This window comes from Chaetodon trifascialis, chromosome 16 (genome assembly GCF_039877785.1).
Source record: "Chaetodon trifascialis isolate fChaTrf1 chromosome 16, fChaTrf1.hap1, whole genome shotgun sequence".
NCBI lineage: Eukaryota > Metazoa > Chordata > Actinopteri > Chaetodontiformes > Chaetodontidae > Chaetodon > Chaetodon trifascialis.
In genome coordinates, this window is record NC_092071.1 from 11,436,297 (window position 1) to 11,460,087 (window position 23,791).

The 23,791-nt window shown below is 44.5% G+C and overlaps 1 protein-coding gene across 11 annotated transcripts in view; it reads left to right on the plus strand.

The window, feature by feature from the left end:
* The first annotated feature begins 1,385 nt into the window (after nucleotides 1-1,385).
* The window catches only part of nbeaa (neurobeachin a), a 90,883-nt gene continuing 68,477 nt past the window's right edge, over nucleotides 1,386-23,791 (plus strand). For all 11 annotated transcript variants that reach the window (XM_070982255.1, XM_070982256.1, XM_070982259.1 and 8 more), the window contains exon 1: nucleotides 1,386-1,952. In XM_070982255.1, coding sequence (XP_070838356.1) covers nucleotides 1,650-1,952 — 303 coding nt within the window. In that variant the 5' untranslated portion in view covers nucleotides 1,386-1,649. The remainder of the gene's footprint in view (nucleotides 1,953-23,791) is intronic.

Sequence of the window (23,791 nt, forward strand, 5' to 3'; positions counted from 1 at the left end):
TATTTTGCGAAAAAATGGTCACTGTCAGCACTTTACTGTTATGTAGGATGTTTTTGGATTAACATCACTGCTGAATTAATGTGTATGTTGCATTTTACTGGTGTACATGTTTGAGGTTGTGCTAATCAATGCTATTTTATATGCTGTTGGGTAGTTTAATCAACAGCACTGCATCATATTCAGTAAGATCATCGTATATTTGCAGTGTCGTCCTGTTTTCAGCTTTGTGACGATGCATTTTCCAGCTAATCCAAAAGGCTTTTCAAATGGCTTATTAAGCTTAAGAAGTGCGAGAATTTTCTCAACCCACAAAGAAACACTTGATCCTTCAGGTTGTTTTTCAAATTCAAAACCACAAAATTTGGAGATGTGTGGTTTTCACAGGACAGGAAAGGCATGAAACATTAATCTGAAGAGTGAACAGTAAATTAATTAGAGGAGTAAGTGATATTTGCCTCGGAGTATAAGGCTGAATAAAATGGAAATACTCAAGTAAAGCACCTACCTCAAGTACCTTGGATTTGTACTTCAGTACAGTACCCAAGTAAAAGTACTTAGCTACATTCCTCCACTGTATACAGCAACCATTAGCATGCATATTGCATGTGCATGTGTGCTCCTGGCCTTCAGACGGAAGGCTTGTTTGCTGAAAGTGTCCTCCTTTTTCCTACCATATAAAGACATACAGCATAATATTAAGGCAATACATTTTACTTCAGGGCCTGTAGGAAATAGGAATGATTCTTTGTAAGACAGAAGGTACAAGGAGGATAGAGAAGAGAGGTGGTGCGTGCAAAAAGTGAAAAGTGAAGATGAGGAGAAGTGAGAAAAATCATACAAGAAGAGATGAGTGTCAAGAGAGCAATTGTGCGATGCTTAATGAGGAAACAAAAGGTACCTGCGTTGAACAAGGGACAGCAATAAGTGGGACAGATGGATGGCTTCTGAATATATAATCAGCCTCCGTCTGGAAGCCAGACTCTGTAAACTGCATGAACTCATTCTGAATTGCCCCTGAACTGCACCCACAATATGCCCACCAGTATCTATTGCCATAGTGGCTCTTCTTCAGTATTCTGCATATCTGTAGTCATTAAATTAAAAAAAAAAAAAAGATAAAAAGAAAACACACACACACACACTCTTACACACAAACAAATCAAAAAACACCCAGTTGTTCAGGTGCTGCTGTGCTCTGTATGAACCCAAGCATAAATGGCTCCATGTTATTCTGCTTCAGCGCCCTACTAGAAAGTCCACAACTGCGCATGCGTGGCTAGAGCGCGCTGCCGCAGACAGGGGGCGTCAACATGGCGTTCTCTTCTCGACGACCGCACTGACTGCAACCTGCCAATGAGAGAGAGAGAGAGAGAGAGAGAGAGAGAGAGAGAGAGAGAGAGAGAGAGAGAGAGAGAGAGAGAGCGAAGCGTAGGCTACCATTCTGTCAAACCTCCATCCTTTATCGCCAGCCTTATGAGTCCCTACACATTTTCGGGAGGATAGGGTGAATTCAGAGGATTTTTAAAACACCGCGCTCGCTTGGTTTTTCCTGCGCAGTGGATGGTTTTTGTGCGGCAGCAGACGCAGCTACTAGAGCAGGTGTGAGAGACAGCGGCGACCGCTCCTCTCCTCCCTGTTTCCAAGGGGAAATGTCGAGCGAGAAGCCGGTTTCAGCACCAACGGGCTCTGCTTCTTTGCTCGCGGACACAGACCGAGACTCCCACCCGCCGCCGGGCTCCTCCGCGCCGCAGCAGCAGGTCGCCGCGGGCGCTGGCTCTGGCGCCACCGGGGAAAGGATGGTGTCTGCAGCCGGCTCTATGGTCCTCCCTGCCGGGGTGATCAACCCCGCTGTCCCGATCAGGAATATCCAGATGAAATTCGCAGTGCTGGTGGGCCTGATCCAGGTCGGGGAGGTTAGCAACAGGGACATCGTGGAGACGGTGCTGAACCTGGTGAGTGGAAGCAGGATCGAGCAGTGTTAGAAAACAGAAAGGCAGCCATAGAGCACAGCAGAATCACAGAGACCTAACCCGCTATGTTTTATTTACGATGCCTCACTCCCATGGTTGTGTGGCTTTCAGGGGATGATGTCATTTGTTTGTTCGGAGGATGGATGTGGGCTTTTTCTTTTCTGCGGAGAAAAAGGAGCATTCATGAGGCTGTATGACGGGGAATAAATAAGCTGAGGCTGTATTATTGTAAAGCCGAGAGGAGCTGAATGAAGCATGTGACCCCACCAAGGCATGGAGGGTATAATCACCGGCCATTGTTGACTAAATGACCCGTTTGCGGCGCAACAAGGAAAAATAAAATTGCAGTCAAACTGAAGTGGATAAAGGGTGAAAGTGTATGCAGGCTTTGCCCCTGACCCCGATATGTACCATGAAGTGATGCATAGGGCAGGCTGTAGCTACCAAACGGCGAATGGTCACAATGTTGCGCACAACACCGAACCCAAACGGAATTCATTCGCTTTCCTAAAGAGCGAAATCATGCAGGTTTGCACGTCTGTCGAGCACCGAAACAAAATCAATCCAACACGGACAAAGGCCGACTAGCATTATGCTATCCATCGACATATGTGTGCATGAGAATGGCTCAAAATTATGCATAGGCCTATTGTTGGAGGCAGGGCCCTGCATCCTGTGCGCAAAGCAGTGATGTATAGGTAGCTGTGAAGCGGGTAGTGGTGTTGCTGTGCTTCAAACAACGATTATTTTATTTATGGATCAGATATACGTTGCCACCCCCCCTCTTTCCATCTTTACCCCTCCATCGGAGGTTGTGTTGGCGATGCTGGGCCTGCCCTACACACAGGATTTAATCCAGCTGGGGCTTTTGACATGACTGGTGTTTCCCGTTACGAAACAGATGAGCAAAATGTACAGCAGACGTAGATCTGGAAGACTAATTCGTTGGGAGGCTATGGGACGTGTGTGTTGGATGCTGCCAGGCTGTTTTCCCTCCTCCATGCATCAGGCGATGGCGTGTGCTGCATGATATTACATATCTGCCATGGAAAGGGGGGATCTGGTCATTATTCATTTTCTTCTGTGGAATAAGTAGAATATGGTAGACATAATTTATAGCTTGGTTTCAGTGCAGTGCTTTCTTTAGGTTGACTATTTCAGGCTTTCATGTAGCCAGTGGCCTATTTACTCACTGGATGCTTGGAGCAGGGCAGCCTACAGCTGGGCTAAACCATTTTCCTCCTTGTCAGACTGGTGAGCGGTCTGGATTCAGGTCGCCTCTCATCTCCCAATCGATTATTGGTTCTACACAGAGCAGGGGGGCTTTGCTGGCTCACTCCGACCTTGTCTCCTTCCCTGGCTGCACAGGCCGATAACCATCCATCCTGCTCCACGGCCTCCTCCTTCACTCTGGAGGGGCTGAGAGGAGTGATGCTGCCTGCATAGACTGGCTTGGCAGGGCAACGCCATGCATTTAAAAGCAGGTGGAGAGGAGGAGGAGGAGGAGGAGAGGGGGTTGAGGGAGGGTGGGGGAGGAGAAGAGAGAGAGTGGAGGAGGAGGAGGAGGATGAGGTGGTAGGATGCTGCAGTGGCTATGTGCTCAGAAATCACCAGCTGATGCAGCGCAAGAGGAAAGGACTCTGGATTGGTCCACATCAGATCAGTGAAAGCTCACCAGAGCATTCAACTGAAATGTACTCTGTTTTACTTAAATACCCGCGTTCGGGCCTCACTCTTTATTTGCAAATATTGCTCTGATGCATTAACACACAAAGGCCTGACACCCTGACAAATTACAGCAGTATGTGTTAGCCATACAAAGCTTTACTTGCTAAATCCTGAATTGAACAATCAGTTCTGGTTGCGAGGCTGCCAATAGCTAAGCCTGTTAGGGAATTCTGCTGCCCAGCTCCTTAATTAAAAGAGTTGAGACAAAGAGGTGTGAAGGCAGGAACCTCAGTGGTCATGCTGCTGGTACAATGAGTCCACTGTGACCCAAAAGCCGATCCATTATTCCAGTCAATGTGGGAGACCACAGCAGCCACATTCTCAGTCCACCGTGGCCGTATTGATCAGATCCCACTGCGGCTTGGGTGAACAGATGGCTTGTCTGCTGGATCAGATATGCCCCCTGTTCTATATGGCGTGATGCTGGCCCTTTGGCGAATGATGAACTGTACTGTCTCTGGAAATAAAAGGAAGAAAAGGAGAGAGAAGACAATAAAAATCAACTCGGGCCGGAATGCTGGCTGCACCGATGCTGATAGAGTGACGAACAACAGAGCAGAATCAGTTTAGCGGCACCGCCGGCCGTGTAGCCGAGAACACACTGGGCTTGTTATTGTTTATCATGATGCAATAACAGTGATTTTGAATAAAAGTGAACGTGCAGATACAATACATGCAGTGCGTTCTTATAGAAACACCAACATTGTGTGTGCGTGTGTGGGTTGCTGGCGGCGAGGTGCTCAGCGATTACCATCAACAAGGCATCACAGTTGTCAAGGCAACACTGCTCTTTGACTGCCTGCCTCCAGACGCTCGACCACCTGGTGTTGCTCTCCACTTCCGGACCTCTGTCACAGCACTCTGCCACAGCATCTCTCTGTCTCTCTCCTTCTTTGTCTGTCCGTCTCTCTGTCTCCTCACCATGCGAGGCAGCTTGATTCACGAGATCACATGACGCAGGCTTCAAGTTGTGTTCAATGAGGAAGTACCTGAAGCTATGGGTGGGTGTGGCTTAGATGTGACAAGAGCACGAGTGTTTGTGGTTAGCGTAGCTGCTGCTATAGCATCAGTTCTATCAGAACTATCAGCATGAGTTTCACTCTCCTACTAAGTCATACGGTTTGTTGATCTGATTGGTTGAAGCTAGACAGTGATAGACAGATGGTTCACCCAATCACCTGCCAAGTATTTTTTGAAAGTGACCACTTCCCAGATGGTTTGGTGTGACAAACCATCTGCCACATCAGGTTATCTGTCTCCTATTGTGTGCTAATGTTTTTACGGCTTGAGAAACTCTGGGCAGAATACGCTGCTATGGCTACATTTTAGTGGGCTCAGTGACGGATAAGCCTGGTTTACAGTTGGGAAAAGCAATGACAGGCGTTGCAGTGATGGGCCTTCATGAGCCTTCACACACTTTTTGCCAAAAGATGTTCTCTCATTTAGTGTTTTCATGATGGTGGTGGAAGGCATGTCACTCCAGAATCTCCAATAGGTGCTCAGGTGGGCTGAGATCTGGTGGCGGTGACGGCCATAGCTATGATTCACATCATTTTCATGCTCATCTGATCATTCAGAGACCATTCAGTTATGTTTCTCCTCTCGCTCAGTTTCCAGCCCTCTGTGCTGGTGACAGCCGCAACAGGAGACTTTATGTTTTCAAGTTGTTTGTTCATCTGTCCGTTTGATACTCATGGATTCGATATCCCAGGAACGTCTCGAGGAAATTTCTACAAGTTTGGTAGAAACATTTACGTGGACTCAAGGATGAACTGATTGGAATTTGGTAGTCAAAGGTCAAAGGTCACTGTGACCTCACATCACATGTTTTTTTTTGTGCCATAAATCAAGAATTCATACACTAATTTTGACAAATATCTCATAGGATAAAATGATGAAGTGATGACAGTTGAAATGCGAAAGGTCAAAGGTCACCTTCACTGTGACATCACGGTGTTCTGCAGAAACACTTTTTAACAGACTGTGACCATATTTCACATTCGGTCAGACATGATATGGCGACTCTTATCTCGGGTGTCCACCTTGAAGCTGTGCTGATTGCATAGATCTTCTGTGCTGTTGGGTTGAAGATGTGCGTGAAGCGTCCACGTCTCCATGTCTGCCGTCATGGCTGCAACTCTGTTCTGTTACAGTCAGCTTTGAACACATACAAAGAATTTGACTCTGTTTCTTCTCTTTCTCAACGAACTTTCACACTAATAGACATACAGCAGGTAGCCCACCGCAAGCTCATTGGTTCTGCTGATATTGTGCTCCTCTTTAAGAAATAGTCTCTAAGTGAAGACGGCATGTGTCTCACTGGACGTTATTCACTGGAATCATACTTGTCAATGTAGTGATGACTTCCATTACACAAAAAAAAAAAACACTTAACCTTTTATCAGATTCCTTCAAAGGCTTCACTATATACGTTATGCGTCTGGGCAGACATGGATGTAAACTGCAACTTGACTGGTGGAGACATACGATGGTGAGATAATAATTCAGCTTGGATTTAGGGGCTGTGAGATAAATCTAAAGGGTAATGAGATGATAAACGGAACAGGAGAGCATTTATTTCCTCAGATGTTGCTGTAATCTTTGTTATTTTTTTTTAATTGCTGAATACTTACAATTATTCAGCTAAAACAGGGCATCAAAGCCTCTTTTTGCTCTTTTGTGTGTGGTCATAGGCCAAAAAGGTGTGTTGATGGACCCATTACTGCTCCTGTCACCCCTTTTGCTTTCTTTTCTGTCACTGCACTGGTGGTTCAGTGCATTGAAACCTCCAATTTTCTCGTTGATGGTCACCTGCCTCCACCAGGCTGCGGCTGTTTGCTTTGACATGTTGTGATGCTGGACATCAGAGGAGGCAGGAGGTTGGACGTTTGTTGACAGAGGGAAGAGGGTTTGACGTGATCTATCCATCCGAACTGTACTCTCATATCTGTTCTTTATTTGAAATATTGAGAGGTATATTTCAAATGCATCTGTAGGCGGTACTGTCAGTCTTGCCTGAGTACAGCAGCAGCTGTGCTTATTTATAGACTGCTTTATTTGTAACGCTTTTTTTTTTTTTTTTTGGGGATCAAAACAGCAAAGAAAAGATCGGTGATGCTCACTCCGGCTCGCTCTTCGCTTTTCATTCTCCTGTTCACCTTCCTCCTTGGTCGGCTGCAATATCTTCTGGCAGTGTCAGTCCCCACCTGAGCCCCTTTAGCGGTCCCACTGAGTCTCTGTTAGCAAACGTCTCATTATTCTTGTCCACACACTCCACAATCGCCAAGGTCACCTGATACCGAGTCCAGAGCCAGCAGAGCCGGAGTCAGCACAACACGAGTCTGACACACACAAAAAATCCTCCCAAAAATGCGCATGCACTCACTCAAATGTTCATTATGTTGACATTCAGCCACAAATTCAGGCACACAGTTGCACGGTGGCGACCTATTGTTGTTTCCCTTTTCTGAAGGATACAACAACCAAACGGAAAAGTCAAGAAAGTGAAGACGAGGAATAGATGGAAAGTAGAAATGAGCACAGCATCAGAAAAGAGAGCGTTCCTCTGCTTTGTCATGTGTTTACACTGCTTGACCCCCTGTCTGGAGTGCCGTGACACGGAGTGCTGATGTTATACTGCACAGATTTCTGAACGAGTAGGTCACCCAGCTTCAAAACACATTATGTGACATACTGTTTTTCCCTGAGGGGGTTTGAAATGGCTGTACAAAATTCAGTTTAATTGAACTGTTTTTCCAAGTGTGCCCTGTGGCTGTGCACTCGGGGCAGAGGCTAACTATTTCCCTGCAGCACTGTAATCTGCTTGCGCGGCCATGCGGGGGAATAACAATGCGTCATCGTGTGCTCGCACAGCCATGCGGATGACTCTCATAACAAACATCCATCCAGGTCCATCTTTGATGGATTTTTGAATAAATACAGCAGATGCTAGCTGTTTTATAGCATTGTTTTTAGGTTTTCCAGTTATGAGGCAGTTTCTGTACTGCGGCACACAGTTAATGGTCCTATGTACAGCATCACAACATGGTGGTGGCTATGTGTTTTTGCCATCGACTAATAAGACCACAGGTCAGGATGACGGGTTCAATGTCACACTGGCTCTGCAGTCCGTGCTCCTGAAACTAGCACCACTTCTCCAATCACGGCCATAATGCAAAGAGGATGTTGCTTGTTTCGTTATGTGCTTGTTTCACTTTCCATTGTTACTATGAGCTGCAGGGGCCGTCTTCCTGGCTTTCTGTCCAGACAGCGTTGGATTTGCTGTAAAGTGACTCAACTCCAATTCACGTGAAGTCTCATTCAGTAGCGGACGGAGCAAAATAATGTGGAGGCCGGTTGAGGTTTCCAATGAGCTCAGCTGTGGTCTCGAAAAACAGCAAATCTGCACGTGAGCGCTGGAGCTGGGGGATTATGTTTATTGATCACCAGATTGATTAATCGACTAATTGTTTCCATTCTAAGTGAAAAATATGAGGTATTTTACCTGAATTCTGAATAGATTTCTGGAGCGGACCTGCTGCTGTATCCTGTCTTCATTCCTGTCACATTGGCCTCAGGCTAATGCTGCGGTAAAGAGAAGTGTCTGGTGAAAGCCTGAAGTTTCTACACAAACATCGCTCAGAGAGAGGATGCGCGTTTCGTTTTGTCTTCACCAAGTGTTTCGCCGTCCTCTGTGAGATGATGTTGGGGGTTACACTGCAAAAACGTGAAAGTATCTCATCTCAAAGAACCCCACAGTCATCTTAAAAGTAGAGCAGCCGGACTCAAAACAAGCACATTTTGTCTGTTTTTCAAGTTTTGCACTGATCAAACAGCTTTATAGTTCTGGATATTCTAGTGTCAATCATTAAGTGACTCAGAATCAGTAATATAAACTCAGTAAAATGTTGAAATATCTTGAAGCAAGTCAAGCGGTCTAACATGCAAACTGCCTGGTAAGAAGACGCATCTTGTCAGACCAACAAAAAACAAGCATATGTTGCCTTGATTTAAGGTATTTTCGTCTTACTTTGATTTTGCTTTTTGCAGTGTAGTTTTGGGGAAGATTAGCTGCCGTCATGCTGCGGAGAAGCTCAGTCAGTTTGTGACTTTGGGCTGCAGCCAGTGAGCATCATTAGCTAACGGTGACAACAAGGAGCACAAAAACAAGGCGAAATGCTCTTGAATTGGCTGACCTGACATTTTAACTGCATGGACACACTCCACGCCTGCTCTCGCTCCCTCACACACACACACACACACACACACACACACAGTACATGCACACATGCATACGAGCTGTCGAAGAGGTGGGGGACGGAGGGTGTGGCTTCCACTGCAAGGTCATGAATGACTTTGCGATCTATCACACAGCTGGTCTGTCTTGACCCCTGCATGAGCTGGAGAGAGACGCAGAGAGCAGGAGAGAGAGGTGGAGGAGATGAAAAGAGGAGGACGCTCATCTTGACTGTAGGAATAGTGACACGGAGAGAGATGGTAAACTAAATTAAGAGAGATGATGAGGAGGATTCGGAAAGTTTCAGAGGGGAAAATTGAAAAGTCTGTGATTGTCCTTCAGGTGCTCTTTTCTTCTTGGGTGTAACATAGGTCCAGCTGTATGGTGTTCTGTGGGGGTCTGATGAGCTCTGGACCCCCTGTGGAGCCTCATCACGCTGTGTGTGTATCACCGCTCTCCTCTCTCCTCTGCACCTGGTGTTAGAGTGAAAGACAGGGGGCCTGCGCACTGTCTGAAATACTTTGGCGTTTTGAGTTTTAATTGACCATTTCCTCATCAGTCACGTGTCACAATGTGGGATTACCCTCTAATGGCTTGTTAGCGTGGTTGGTGTTCCTCGGTTAAAGTGAGGCACGCTGGACAAACCATTTCCACTTCCGCAAATATCTGAGCAAAGAAAAATAACCCAACATCTGAATCTTAAGTTGCCGCTTAAACGACGAACCGTTGCTCCCAAATCCTCTTTACCGGAGAGCTTCTCCATAATGATGCGCTTCGGAGCCAAATGGATCTTTTCACGGTGCAACGCCGATTCCTCCTGGTTTCATTATACCTTCTTAGATATAATTATAACACTACTTGTGTTTAATTTTTACCGCTCTGCTTTGTACGTGTGTGGAAGTGTGAGCCGTTAAGCATCCCGGCTAAACCGCTCACCTCCTCGTGTCTTAGAGTGCCTCAATTCTGCTCCACTTCTCTAAATTCCCCCTCATCCTTCCCTGGCTGCTATTTCCAGATGCCGGGATTTTGCCGAGGATAAGCCACGTCAGATTTTGGTTGAGGGCACCTTTTGGGAATGGGGAGAACACAGAAAAAACCCATCCCATCCTCGCTTAGCGACACCTTTTGTTACTTCTCTGTTGCCTCCTCTATCTCTCCATTCTTTATCTGCTCTGAGCACATCCATCTCGCTAACCCTCAGGTGTAATCTTGTCCCTCACTCCCTGGTTGGGTGAAGCGGCTGGTGGATGAGTTTGGATGATCCCTATTGTGAGGAGGTAATGGAGCTGTCTGCAGCGCCATTCCTCTCCGGTTCCTCTTCCCATCTCACTGTCTCCTTCCACTCATCTTTGCCACTTTCCGAGCTGAGAAAGGCCAGAGGGAGAGCCTCTGCGGCTAACCGTGTGTCAGCCACCTCCTCTAACCTGCTGTAGCTATACTTTTGTAGTGGATGCAGAGTTGAAGAGGATGGAGGGAGATGGCAGAAGGAACTCTTTGAGGAAAGGAGAAGCTGTGTGGAAGCAGCGGAGATGAGGAGGGATTATTAAATATTTCATTTTTTTCATTTTTATTTATTTATTCCTTCTTATTTGCCATTTCTGGAGAAAGTGACAGAAATGAAGCGAAGAACTGAGTCATACAGTAGCAGCAATGATTCTTCTGAAGCTCTAATGGACGAAAATGATGAATATACTGCTTTGTATTTTTGGATGTGTTGCTGGTTCTTCTGTAATAGTTTGCATTGACGCAGAAATCCTCAGCAGATGTTAGAAATCTATTATGAATACATTGCAGTGATCTTCTACAAGGGGAGCTATCATGAATTAAACATGCATTTCACATGCAAAGCGTGCACTTAATGACAACATAAATGTAATCACTGCTAAACCAAACCCTCAGCCCTGCTTGCTATGTTCTTGCTTTTTATTTTCAATGACCGGGATTTCATTATCAGCCTTCATTATTATTATTTTTTTGCTTAAGGTTTTATTAATTTTGCATGAAAAAATACCTTCATATTTTAATCCAGCCAAGTTTAAACTGATCCAGCCTCCAGCAAGATGACACAGTGAAGGTCCGTTTGTGATGAGGACCAATCAGGAGACGCTTCCTCTAATGGAAAGTGAAGAAACACACAGGCTTCAAAGGGTTTTCAGTCATGCTGCAGATGAAGCAGCAGTCCTGTCATAAAAAAAATATATATAAATGATGAAACAGGATATTTCACCTGCAAGTCATTTTCACCTGGACCTTTTTAATATTAATGTTTTTTGTTCCATTTCTGCCAGGCTTATATATCCAAAAATGAATGAGGATACATTGCTACATTGTTCTCTGAAACACAAACCTAAGATATTGAGCCTCATTAGTTATTCACCCCAGAAAAAGTATAAAGAAATGAAACGAAAATGTGACAAGGGGCCCAAAGTAATTGTTTTGCGTGACGGTGAACACTCACTCAAGTACTTGTCTATGATGATATATAATGATGTGAAACTTAAACTAACTGAGTTATTTTTAGAGAACTAAGACTCTTAATTGGTTGTCAAGTGTTATTTTTCTGTAAATTATTAATTTCAGTGCTAATATTCCTATAAATGCGACAGGAAGCTTGTGGTGTGAATTACTCCTGTTTTCCTCCTCTGTGCTCCTTGTTTTCGCGCTATTGTGTCTGGCTGGTCCGTGCCATTGTGTCTGGCTCTTTTGTGTTTTTTTTTTCTTCCTAAAATGTGTGCATCTGGGCGGCGGGCGGGAGGTTTGTGGGTGCCATTTCTATAGAATCTTCATACGGCATTTGGATCAAAAACACTGTCCTAAGATGGTTTTTTGCATCTCTTTACGTGTGTGTGTGTGTGTGTGTGTGTGTGTGTGTGCGCGTGTGTCTGGCACCCCTACAATGCACTAATCTTCACATTAGAACAAGCTGCTTTGTTTGAATTACCTGGTGTTTGTGCGCTGGCGAGTGTGTGCCCCCAACATCCCAGAGAGTTGATAAATGAGTGTTCCGAACCCTTTGCTTTAGTCTCCCACACCTTCATCTGCGCATGTTCCCTGGCAGCACGCACGCATGCACTAACACACGCGTGTACACACACACACACACACAAAAAAAACAACACTGAAAAAAAAAAAGAAAAGCACACACTGCTCCCTTCCTTCTTGTAGCCCACATCATTGCCTGGCAGGGGTGATTTTATATTCATGCTGGCCTACTTCGCCTTTCTCCCTTGGCTCCTCACACACACACACACGAATACATCTGCTTTACTGTGAAGTATAGCTAACTGTGCAGCTATTCATCATGCTGCATGCTGCAGTGGCCGAAGGTTGATTATAGCAAACTTTGTTGTGTTTGTGTGACTGTAAATTCAGTATTCGAGAACCACTGATGTTATTCTACACCTCAAACATCTAGCATCTCCCTGCTATGCCCGCACTCCCCCTGCAGCATGAAAAACACTGTCAGGAGTCATAGAAGTCATTTAACACCACATTAGACTGGTTAGAAGATCTACACTCGCTATGAAACCAAAACATTTTCTCCTTTAGTTTCCTATTACTTCCATCTGCGCTCTGCAGCGAGCGATCAGGACTGCATGCTCTCCCCATGAAACAGACTTTAACTCGTGAATGCAGATGAGAGCTACGATCCCTGAAGGATTTCATCTAATAAATCCAGTTCAGTAATGACAGAGAGCTGCAGGTGAAGGGGAGGGTTAAACAAGGATTTTGAAGCTTTCAGACTGAGATTTTTCATAAGACGGCACAGTTTGATAAGAGGAGAAGGCATTGGTAATATTTTGCACGCTCCGAAGAGAAGTAGTTAAACAGACCAGGCAGTGCCATGATATGCTCCTTTATTGTGTTTCTTTTCTGTGGATGTCGATGCAGCCTGGCTAGCACTGCAGCAGCATTGGTTTTAGCACACGCAATAAAGTCGGGCCTGTGTGCTCTGGCCCATGTCAGCAAGGGAAATAAGAACAGTGTCCTAATCTACTGAGACTTTATTCAACAATAACAATCTGTACGAGGGCTGACTGTCATTCAGGAGTGTCGACGACTAAAATTAAAGCATTTTGTGCCTCCGTTTGGTGCCATATTAAATCTTACATAGTATTTGTGCATTGTGAGGTGTTGCGTTGTCTTTCGTCCAGTAACCACACCTGTCACAAATGTCCAAAGTGGCTCCTTGGCGGGACGTGAGATAACTACGTACCAGAGGCAGGAAAAAACAAGCGTGCCCACAAGTCACCGTTCCTGCATCTCATGCTAAGTAAGGAAAATGTCACCAACACAGCATTAGAGAAACACTCCAGATCCACCACAGCATGCAGAGCAGTGCTGGTGGCAGCCAGTAAAGCACTTAATTGCGTCATGCAAGGGAAGAAAGCAGCGCTGTTTGAATATCAACGAGGCTAAGAGTCTACAGTCATGCTAGCAGAGCCTGGTGAAGCTCTACTTTGGCACAGCAGTGCTTTGAAATACAATGCTAACACGCTCACAATGACAGTGCTAGAATGCTAATGCAAAGCAGGTATACTGTTTGCAATGTTCCTCATCTTAGTTTAGCTTGTAAGCATGCTAGTGTTTGCTAATTGGCCGAGCTGTAAGTGTAGCTGAGGTTGATTGTGTGTCATCAGTTTTGCAGGTATTTGGTCATAAGTATTGATTGTGAGCAACACAAAGCAGATATTGGTTTGACCCTTCGTTTGAAGTTTTCTGTGCTGGTATCATTGCACTACCATGCAGGATTGATGCTCCGTAGCATCGTGCCAGGCCTTGCTCCACCCCTCCTGCGAGCGCTTTCACACTCGGTATAACGCTGGTAGATGGAGGTGGAGGGAGAGGTTTTGCAGCCAAGACCTGGCAGTGGTGACTCAGTATCACCCACCCGCTCCCTCCATCGCACTGCTCGACCCTCACCCTGCCCCCTGCTGCATTCAGGCTCTGGTTCCTGGAAAATTATCAGCTTTGAATGCAGAGAAGCACAGACTCTTATAATCAAGCTAATGTATGGATCCAAAAGGTCGTGCTTTGAGTTTGTTCATGTTACCCCAAAGGTCGTGGAAATTTTAGTTCATTCTCAGTTGCACAATGAACTAAATCAGACATTGTGTCGCTTGCCTTTGGGACTGGATTTGCACTGAGATTTTCTTTTTTTGGTCTCCAAACTTAATATTTATGATTTATGAACTGTCTGTATTTGTTTTTCAGAATTGACTCACTGGCCCGCCTACCCCATCCCCAGAGTTATTTCTCCTCCGCCCGATATTATTTTAGACTTTGCAAAAGCACTGGATGTTTTTTTTTTTTTTTAAATCTAATCCTTTTGAAACCAAGTGTTTATTTCCTTTTCCAACTGTTTGGCCTTCTCGAGGAAGAGTGTGAGCTCTCAAGGCTGTGAGCACATGCTAGCAGTGGGCTGTGATATTTGAGAATGGATTTTGTGTTGATATGACCTTTTTATAGGAAATTGGTTTTTTTTTATTTTGAGAGTGAATTTGACATTTGACATCCTCATCTGAGCAGCCTGCCCAAGTATTTTGAGAATATTCTGCACTTAACGTGTGTGTTTGTGTATTTTAATATAATGCTATTGTTGTAATTTGTGTTATTTGGAAGTTTTATATGAATTTAAATGCAATTAGATGGCAGCTGGAGCTGGTCTCTGATAGCCGATGAAAATGAAACATCTTGTGATCTGTAGTCTGCTTTTAAGTCACTCATCTACCTTATGAATAATAGATTTGTTGCAGATGTGAAGCATTTGAACTTAACTTCATTCATAGTTTTATCCTTCGTTGCAGTTGCAGCTAAGTTTGAAAGTAAGCTTACTCATGTCTGTTAGTGATCCATTAGTATCCATGAAAATATCCTCCAGGATGATGGCACTGTTTGTAAATTATTCCATCGTAGTGGAAGCTGTGAGCTACAGTATTAATGCAGTACATCCCCCGAGGCCATGCAAATAAGGCAAATTTCTCAGTGTAAAAACAGAAGGAGCTGATGTGAAGAATATGGTTTATGTAAAAATGGAGCATCGGTCAAAACATGCAGAAGGTTGGAATCGTAGTTGATCACTGCAAATGCAAACTTCAGATGCTTCGCTTTCAAGGTTTTTATTTCCAAAGCAGGCGCTCCTGACAACTGCTGCACTGTTACTGCTGTGTCTGCTCTACTTCAAACTACATGAGCTTCAAACAGCTCATCTTCACCGCTGTCCAGCGTGGAGGACGAGTCTGAAGCGAAGCTGAGGCACTGACAGGCCTGTAGAAACTCCTGGACAGAGAAACAGCTGGTGCTGAGTCTTTGGACCAAACTTTCATTCAAATTTTTTCCCCCTGAGTGTTTAAACTTATAATATGTTGAGAGGCAAGTTCAGCATTCTGGCTCCCTGTGTGTTTCCTCTGCTCAGAATTACATTATCTGGTTGTCTAACTTGACTTATGATTATCTTGTGTGTACAGTGTGTGTGGTCTTTTTGCACAACAACATACACTACGTCATGCTCCACCAACCCTTCCAACCATAGATTGTGTGTGTGTGTGCGTGTGAGCGCGTGCGTGTGCCATTCCCGACTCTGTCTTATGATGATGGATTACTGAGACTCTCTTATCCTCCATCAGCTGTGGCTCAATGGAACAGTACTCTCCATTGTTTCAGCGGATGGTGAACGCGTGCACAGTTTGCGTGTGTGTGTGTGCGTGAACGTGCGAGTACTTAGACACATGCATGCACACATCCTATCTGCTGCGGCACATGCACTCTACCAAACCAAACAAACAGATTAGCGATTGTGAATTGCCACCAGCCTGGCCTGATTCAGGTCTGCAGGGCTTATCTGCTGACCTTTGAACTAAGCATCAGCTAGTCTACACCTGCCTCATCTCACAGGCACACACACACACACACACACACACACACACACACACACACACACACACACACACACACACACACACACTCAGATGCATTCAGTGAAAAGGTAGTTGTCATTCATGACAAATATAAAACATTTTATCCATTAACACAGTCTTGATGCACCAGACATTTAATACACTACGATGTTGTTGCTCTGATCAGCCTTGTGATCCTTATAGGTGCACACGAAGAAGAAAGAGTTCACAGTGACACGTATCTCGTCTCTATTTTCATCTCCGATAAGCCCAGTGAGATGTAAGCAGCATGCAGGATGCCCTGCAGGACTTCACTTCCTGTCAGCTTCTCAGAAACGAGCCCATTTGAGTCGAGTCAGGAGACGAGGCATCGTTAAAGTACCCAATCCCAGAGCCTTGAGTCCTCCCTTTCCGAGGCGCCCATGACATAACACACAAGGTTGCCCTCCTTACTGCCTGTCTTGAGAGGAAGATTGCGCTGCCTCTTGTCCTGGACAGAATCAGATTTTTCCAAGTAGGAGAAAAAAAAAAAACCCTCGAAGACAACACCATCACACCCCCTCCTACACTTCACCATTCAACTTCTCTGTGCGCTGTCTGTGTCTGGTAGAATTCAGTAGCATGTCTTGTTTGTTTCATGCTGTCCTTTCAGTGGCGCCACTTCTCCTCCATGCTAGTCTTCTCCCTGCCTCTTGGTCTTCTGTCTTTCTTATTCTTCTCTCACTCTCTGCCTTGACACTTTATATGTTTTCTTTCTCTTGCTCTCCTCTAGACCTCTTTGTCCCCCGCTGAGAGAAGTCACCTTTGGTCCTTTTGCATTAAACCAAACGTCTTGAGGTCTTAACACATACCTCAGAGCAGCAAGGCCAAGGCTCTCTGTGCTTTTAGTGTATGAACATTAACATTAAGTGATCTCAAAGTCACCATCTGCAAGATATTGTGTTGACATGCGTGATTCAGGAGTATTTTTTCATACATACATGTAACCGTGTGACTGGAAAGGGTTTGCTTTGATTTTCAGTACATGTAGGTTGACCTTTGTGTTATCTGATCGAGCACTGAGGCCGTCGCTGCTGATGCTTTGTGTATTTATTCCTATTAGCCCTCTGCTTTTCTTCCGATTGTCTTCTTTTCCCGGGAAGGATTCAACTAACACTGGATGTCACTTGATGATGACACAAAAACTCAATTGAAAAAACTATATCTTGAATGTCTTGATGCCTTGAATTGGTATTGTGTTCCTACAAAGACGAATGGAAATTTATTCATGAGAAAGTGCGGTGGATTATTATTTTAGCCAGCAGGCTCGATTCTCCAATGCCGTTAGTCTCAAGCACATACTTTGTCATTAAATTGATATGGTAAATTATTTCTTTTGCGGGGAATATACATAGAATTTTAATTCAAACCCTGTCATGGCTAAAAAATGTAAATAAATGGCTTTTTATGGGCTGAAATTCCACATGCTCACCAGTAACGGCTAGTAATTGCTCATTGGTGCTTCTCCTGTCTGTCCTTCAAGGATAAAAGAAATCTGTTCAGATCAGTTTCTTGGTGGAGGAAGAAAATGTAACTACCTGGCCAAACATGGTCATATTTGTTTGTGCATTTTGTAGCATAATTATTTATTGCTCTCTTTGATATGTCTGACTACATTGCAACTGCAGTATATGATACAAATTAAAATCACCGTAAAATGTGTATTTTTATGCTGCTCTTTCGATGCTGTTGGTCATTGTGAAAGCTACGTGAATCTACAAACGGCGTGTGTAATAACATGGGTGTTTGAGAGTATCACATGTGGTGTTCTGCAAGACAAGAAGGGAAAAAAATGTTTTATTTGTTGCCCAATAGCATGTGACAAGGCTTATTGCTAGATCCGTTACTAAGCCTCTTTGGCCAATCAGGTGGCAGACATTTTAAACTGCAGTTGGATGAAGTCAGAGTTGTGATCACTTGGCTGCGATCCTCAATCCCTGTAGTGTTTGCGTGCTTGCGCCTCTGACCTGGATTTTCTCGGAGAATATCGGCCCAGAACAGCGTGGTTCTGTTGTGCTGCGAACACCGGAGCTCTCGCAGCTTCGTACTTCGCTGTCAGGGACTTTCAGTCTTTGAAAAATACAGACGGCATTAATACAACAATTAGTGCAGATGCAGCTTCAGCTGTTTGTCAATGAATTTTGCTGCCGCGGTGAAGGATTTGCAGCCTCTCTCCGTCAGTGTGTCTGTCAGCAGAGAGAGAGAGCGGGAGCTGTCCGTTGTGCTGAAAAGACTCTGCTGTATTTGTCTGTGTGCTCTCCTTATCTGTCCCAAGCAAACATTCACACCATTACTGTTGCTGCGCATTTCCTCTCGGCCCCGTTCGTGACGTCTGACCACGCTCTCTTGCCCCCGTCTCGCTCTCCCCTCTTGATCTCTCCCTCTTTGCAGCTTTTTTCTTCTTCTCTGCTCTTTTTAAAGCTCCTTCGCTTCCCACTCCAGTTAAGAGACTTTTGAAAAATTTGACTTTTTTTTTTTTTATAACAAGCTGCATATGCTAATGAAATGGCGCCTCATTATTATTGGATTATTTTGGGAAGATTCTGTATCCCTCCAGTTCTCTTCCTCCATCTCCACTCTTCTCGCTCTCTGTGTGGACTCATGCTGTCATTCATGTGAATCGCTGCTGCAGCTGTACGAGCGCGTTAGTGACGAACTGAGTGAGAGTGTATGTGCGAATGACTAACCTACAAGACTGTTTGCTATGAATTGTTTAAAAGGCTGTTGCCCTTTGAATGCTGAATGTGTGTGTTTTGGCTGAATTTGTCAAGTGTGTGCGAGTGTTGGTGCGCATTTGTCTGCATGTGTGGATGCAGTATGTTTCAAGCGAGCACTCGACGAGCTTTGAGTCAGATGTTGGAGGCGGGAAAAGGCACACTGAACTGGTCTGCAGTGAACTGGAGACTTTGTAGAGGCTTTCATAAAGACAGATCTCAGCAGGTATTACTGTCTTATCTCGCCCTCTCTCACTCCTCTTTTATGCAGCTCTGCCTCTTTGCTTTCTGGCAGCGTTAATAGAAGCTAACAAGCCAATACATGGGAACGCTCAATAGCTTTGCTTCTCTTTGATGTATGTACAGAGGCACATTCGTGGTTATTTTTGTGGAAAATGTGCCCAGGGTACAGCTCTTGGCACTGAGAACACAAACGTCTGTGTTTTAATCTAATGGAACTGTAAAGCGTACACTTATTTGCTAAATTCGAGGTAGCAGTGGCTTGATTGGAATTTGTCACCTTCCCTGCGCAACGCCCCTGACGGGATCTAACTGATTGGGAACGAGCCTTCTTTGCCCCTCGGACCAAAATGTTTATGCATACATGACTGTAGCCACATGCCAAATTAAGCCATGAAATGGTGCAGGCCCGCATAGCTCATTTTTCATTCGATGCATTGTGGCTCATACATAAATGTATTTTTAGCACATCATCTGGCTCTGTTCTGTATCAAATGTTCAATTTAGAATTTCTCACCAATGCCATGCAATGTGCAAAGCCATTCCCATGTAGTTTGTCAGCTTCCCCGAAGAGCTAAAAAAAAAAAGTGTGATTCTTCACATGTTTGTTCACTATGTATTAATCCCAAACACACAAATTCATGCACTCTATGGCTTTGGATTTACTTTACACCAAAGGTGCTGGTACTTACTGTATGTTCAATACAAAACTTGCACTTCAGGGAACAAAACAAACAAAACTGTATGTGAAAAATGCAAATCTTGATCCAGGAGTACAGTGGATAAGCACTCGAAACCAAATCTTTAGCCCATCTTATTTTCTCCCATTTTCTCCGTATTGGCTCTGTGATTGGGTGGCTTACTGCATGTGTGAGAGAGGAGTGAGAGTGATGAAAACAGTGTTGATGTCAAAGGAGGAAGTGTGGTTGCTGCTGTATGTGGCTGACGTATCGGCTGGTAATGAACTGCCATCTGCACTGTGCTGGTGGGAAAATACAGTGTGTGTATAAAAAGTACAACTTGAACCTTGTGCGGATTGTTCTTTCTGTTGGCTGTTTGAACCTCTCGAGGTAGCTTTTGTCCTCTGATGGCGGTTAATAAAAGTCACCAGGGTTATGTGGGTGGAAGATGGAAGGAGGCACTGACACATCAGTCTCAGTCCAATCATTGAGAGTGGTTGGATGAAGATCTGTCAGTTTCCCATGATCGATTAGTGCTTTCTGACACATCGACATAATGCAACCCAGGGCTGCGATACACACGGCCCGAAAGGTATTGTAATTATTCTTTTCTCAAAATAAAAACCACAACATTTGTAGGCACTTAATTAGAAAATAAGAGTACGAGAGAGAGAAAGGGCGACATACTAGCACCTCTGTGAGGCTGTACTTGCTTTGAAATGATAACATGTTCACAATGATCATGCAAACATACTGATGTTTTTACCATTTTTTGTTTGTGGTGTTCGGGGGTGTTAGCATGCTAACGTATGCTGATCGGTTGATGGGATTGTTAATCAGGGGATCACCAAAGTTTGCAGGATTCATCCCCTGGGGACCATGAATGACAGTGCTACATTTCACGCTGATTCATCAAATAATTGTTTAGATGTTTCAGTCTAAACCAATGGCGTTGTCAGAACCCCACAGCTACATTGCTCATAAACACAAACAAGGAATTTGGTGCATTATGCGTCACCTAGTCGTTCTGTTCATTTGCAAATACCAGTCACTGTAGTAATAACAGACTTCCTGCAAACCTTATTGCCGGATTTTGCTAAATCAAATTACTTCCATGTCAGTGAGGAGATTTTCCTGCCTTAAGGGATCGCCTTCATTGCTGTTGTTTTGCAGTGTGTCTGGCAGATTCGACATGTGCCATTGTCGCTGTATATTAATGTTGTGTCTCCACATCATCAACTAGTTCATAGGACAGACTGAGATACATGTTTGACAGTGTAATGAGATTACACATTCACCCACGTTACGACATAAAATCCAGATTCCTTTATCCCTTTGACATTTGAACATTGTTCAGAAATAGAGCTGCAGCTGTTGGTTGGACGAAAGAAGCAGTTTGAAGACGTCACTCTCGGCTCTGGGAGAAGCATTTTTCCCAACGTTCTGTCATTTTATAATCGGCAGATTAATCGATAATGAAAATGATCATTAGTTGCTGCCCTATTCAGGAATAGTATTTAGAATTTACCCCAATTGATTCATCACCTCTCAATAATGTAAGGTAGCATGCAGTATGGATCCTCCATAATGCTGCATAAGCTGGAAATGCTACTCTCTGTCCTTTTGCAGTTTTTATGGCGGTGAGATGCATTTGCTGTCAAACATTCCTCATGAACTTTGGATATTACATATTATTAGGCCACACCACAACAACACACACACACGCACAAACCTGCCTAGCTTGCCGGCCTGAACCACCCTTATATCCCCAGTGTGGATTTACGTAATCACTGGTGTATTTTTGCAGTGTGTGTTGAAACCTTGTTTTTCCTCCGCGTATTTCTTAAAGCTGCTCTGCTCTGATTTCTGACTTCTCTCTCCCTGTAAAGTCTAACGTGAAAGCCCTTCACTTCATGTATAACAGCTCTTAGATATTCCACACACACACACATTTCGCTGACTCGTACCTGTGTGTGTGTGTGTGTGTGTGTGTGTGATCATGATGCTCTGAATCAGGGTTTCATGAGTGGGGGCTGCGTCTCGTCCCATCTGCCATCTGTGGAGATACTGGTACAAAGGCCCATGGGAAATGCAGTCTGGGGGACGCCCCCCCCTTCCCCTCCTTCCTCTGTGTCTGGAGGCTGCAGTCAGTCAACGTGTCATTGTTGATCACAGTCACAGAGGCAGAAATGGAGACACATACGCTACCATTTTCCATTAAAGCTCCTCATTTCCAACTCTTCCTACTATGTAACATATTCAATTAGCAATATGGAACAAAGGAAAGCAAATATCCTCAAATTTGAGAGGCTGTAAAGCTCAAAATGACATATTCAAAATGCTTGTTTGTTCGTCTAAAAGCTGAAGATATTCAGATTAGCATCATGTGACGCAATCAAAAGTAGTCCTCACTCAAATCCTCAATTTAAAGAAGCTGCACCAGCAGATATTTGGCAGTTTTTGCATCAACCTAAACCATTATTTGCTTATTAAAATCTTCTGTGGATCAACAAATAGATTAATCACTGTGCGAGCTGTTGCCAGTGTTTTTGATTTGCTCTAAATATTCCCGTCACCCTTGCCGTTAAAGCCATCGAGCCCACATAGATCCCCAAAGCTTTGAAAAACCAAGATAATCAGAAGTTTATCCCGAATCTGGGTCTGAGCCAGTGATAAAATTAACTGCTGCTCTTATCAATGCTGTTTACAAAAAACCAGGTCATGCAGAAACCAGAATGTGGATTATTGAGTGTTTAGTGGCCAGTTTAGCCCCAGTGTAATCCATATCTTTTTAGAGATTTGCTATGGTCATCATCGAAACACTAAACCCTCCGCTGCACATTGTAAGGCTGAGGGCAATAAAATCGCTCTGCCGTCCTGATAAGAAAGCACAATAGAACTCAGCCGCCCTCATTTTCTGTTTCGCTCCATCTCTGCCGCTCGCTCTCTCAAACACTCACGCTTTCGCCATCATGCTTTTCTCCTCGGCCCAATCTGCTTCCTCCTGCCCCCCTCGTGCTTCACGCCGCTCACTCTCTTGTTTGCTTTCCTCCCGTTCGTGTCCCCCTCTCGCTCCCTGTTTTTTTCCCTCTCTCTCCTACAATTTTGCTCTCCTGCGCTCCGTCGAGCCTCTTGGCGAAGCGTTAAGTGTATAATCTATGATCTCATGTCTAGATGGGCCTCTCGTCTCCTCACTCGCTCAGCGCACAAAGGGACTGAATGGCTGTGGCTCACTCGGGGGACACAAATGAGTAATGAGCCACACGCACGCTCACATGCACACAAGCGCACACACCAAACAAACACATACACATGCCCGCACCTCTCCAGCGCACTCCCAGGGGCTTTGAAGTTGCATATTGATGATGCCAGCTCCAAAGGCTCAATTGAATGTGCAGAGGCAGAGGAGGTGGCTATTGACTGTCCACTCTCCTCGCTGACCTGTCATCTCTGACAGCCGTAATGAGCAACAGGTGCCTCTTTTCGCAAGCTTCGGCCTTGAGCGTCATCCAATATTCAACAGTCAGTCATAGTAATCAGCCAGCGTAATGGCTCGTTTGATGTGCCATCACAGCGCTGCAAAATGGGCTGCGGTGGGTCTGTGAGATATCATTTTCAGTGAAGTAATCATGGTTTTAATGAACGCAGCACCTTTCAGAGTACCACTGACAGAGTGGAGTTTAAAGGCTAAGGCCAGCGAGGTGTGAATTATCAACATAAATAAAAGGCAATAAAAATAAAAGCACATAAATAAGATAAAAGTAATGGAGTGTGCAGAGAGCGTCTGTGTTTCAGGGTGAGAAATAGGCCTTTTTATCGAAGATATTTTACAATTTAACAGCAAGAAAAATGTACTCATAAAAATGATGAAATGAGTGAATGCTTCAGTTTGAGGGTCCTGGTATTGAGCGCGCAGCCTCGCTGTCACTCACTGTCATGACTTCACTTTTTAGGTTCAAGATGTTTATGTAACTTCAGAAGTTACCCGGTGAGCACCCCCTTTCTGGTGCAAACTAAACATGAGTATTTGTAAGAATATAATGCCTGCATGGCTGTATTTTTAGCATGGAAAGACCCAGGGGAACTCTAACAGTGCCACTGAATTGCTCTACTTTTTCAGCCATGCAGGTTAGCGAACACAGTCCTCACCAGGAAAATGTCAGCCATGCTTTTTTGTTCAAATGTTCAAAAGCGTTTTTTTTTTTGAAAAACAATCTCTTGTGTTCTTACATATAATCACTGTCAAAAACATATGCTCAAGCAGAGCGACGCACAGAGAAAGTCAGAG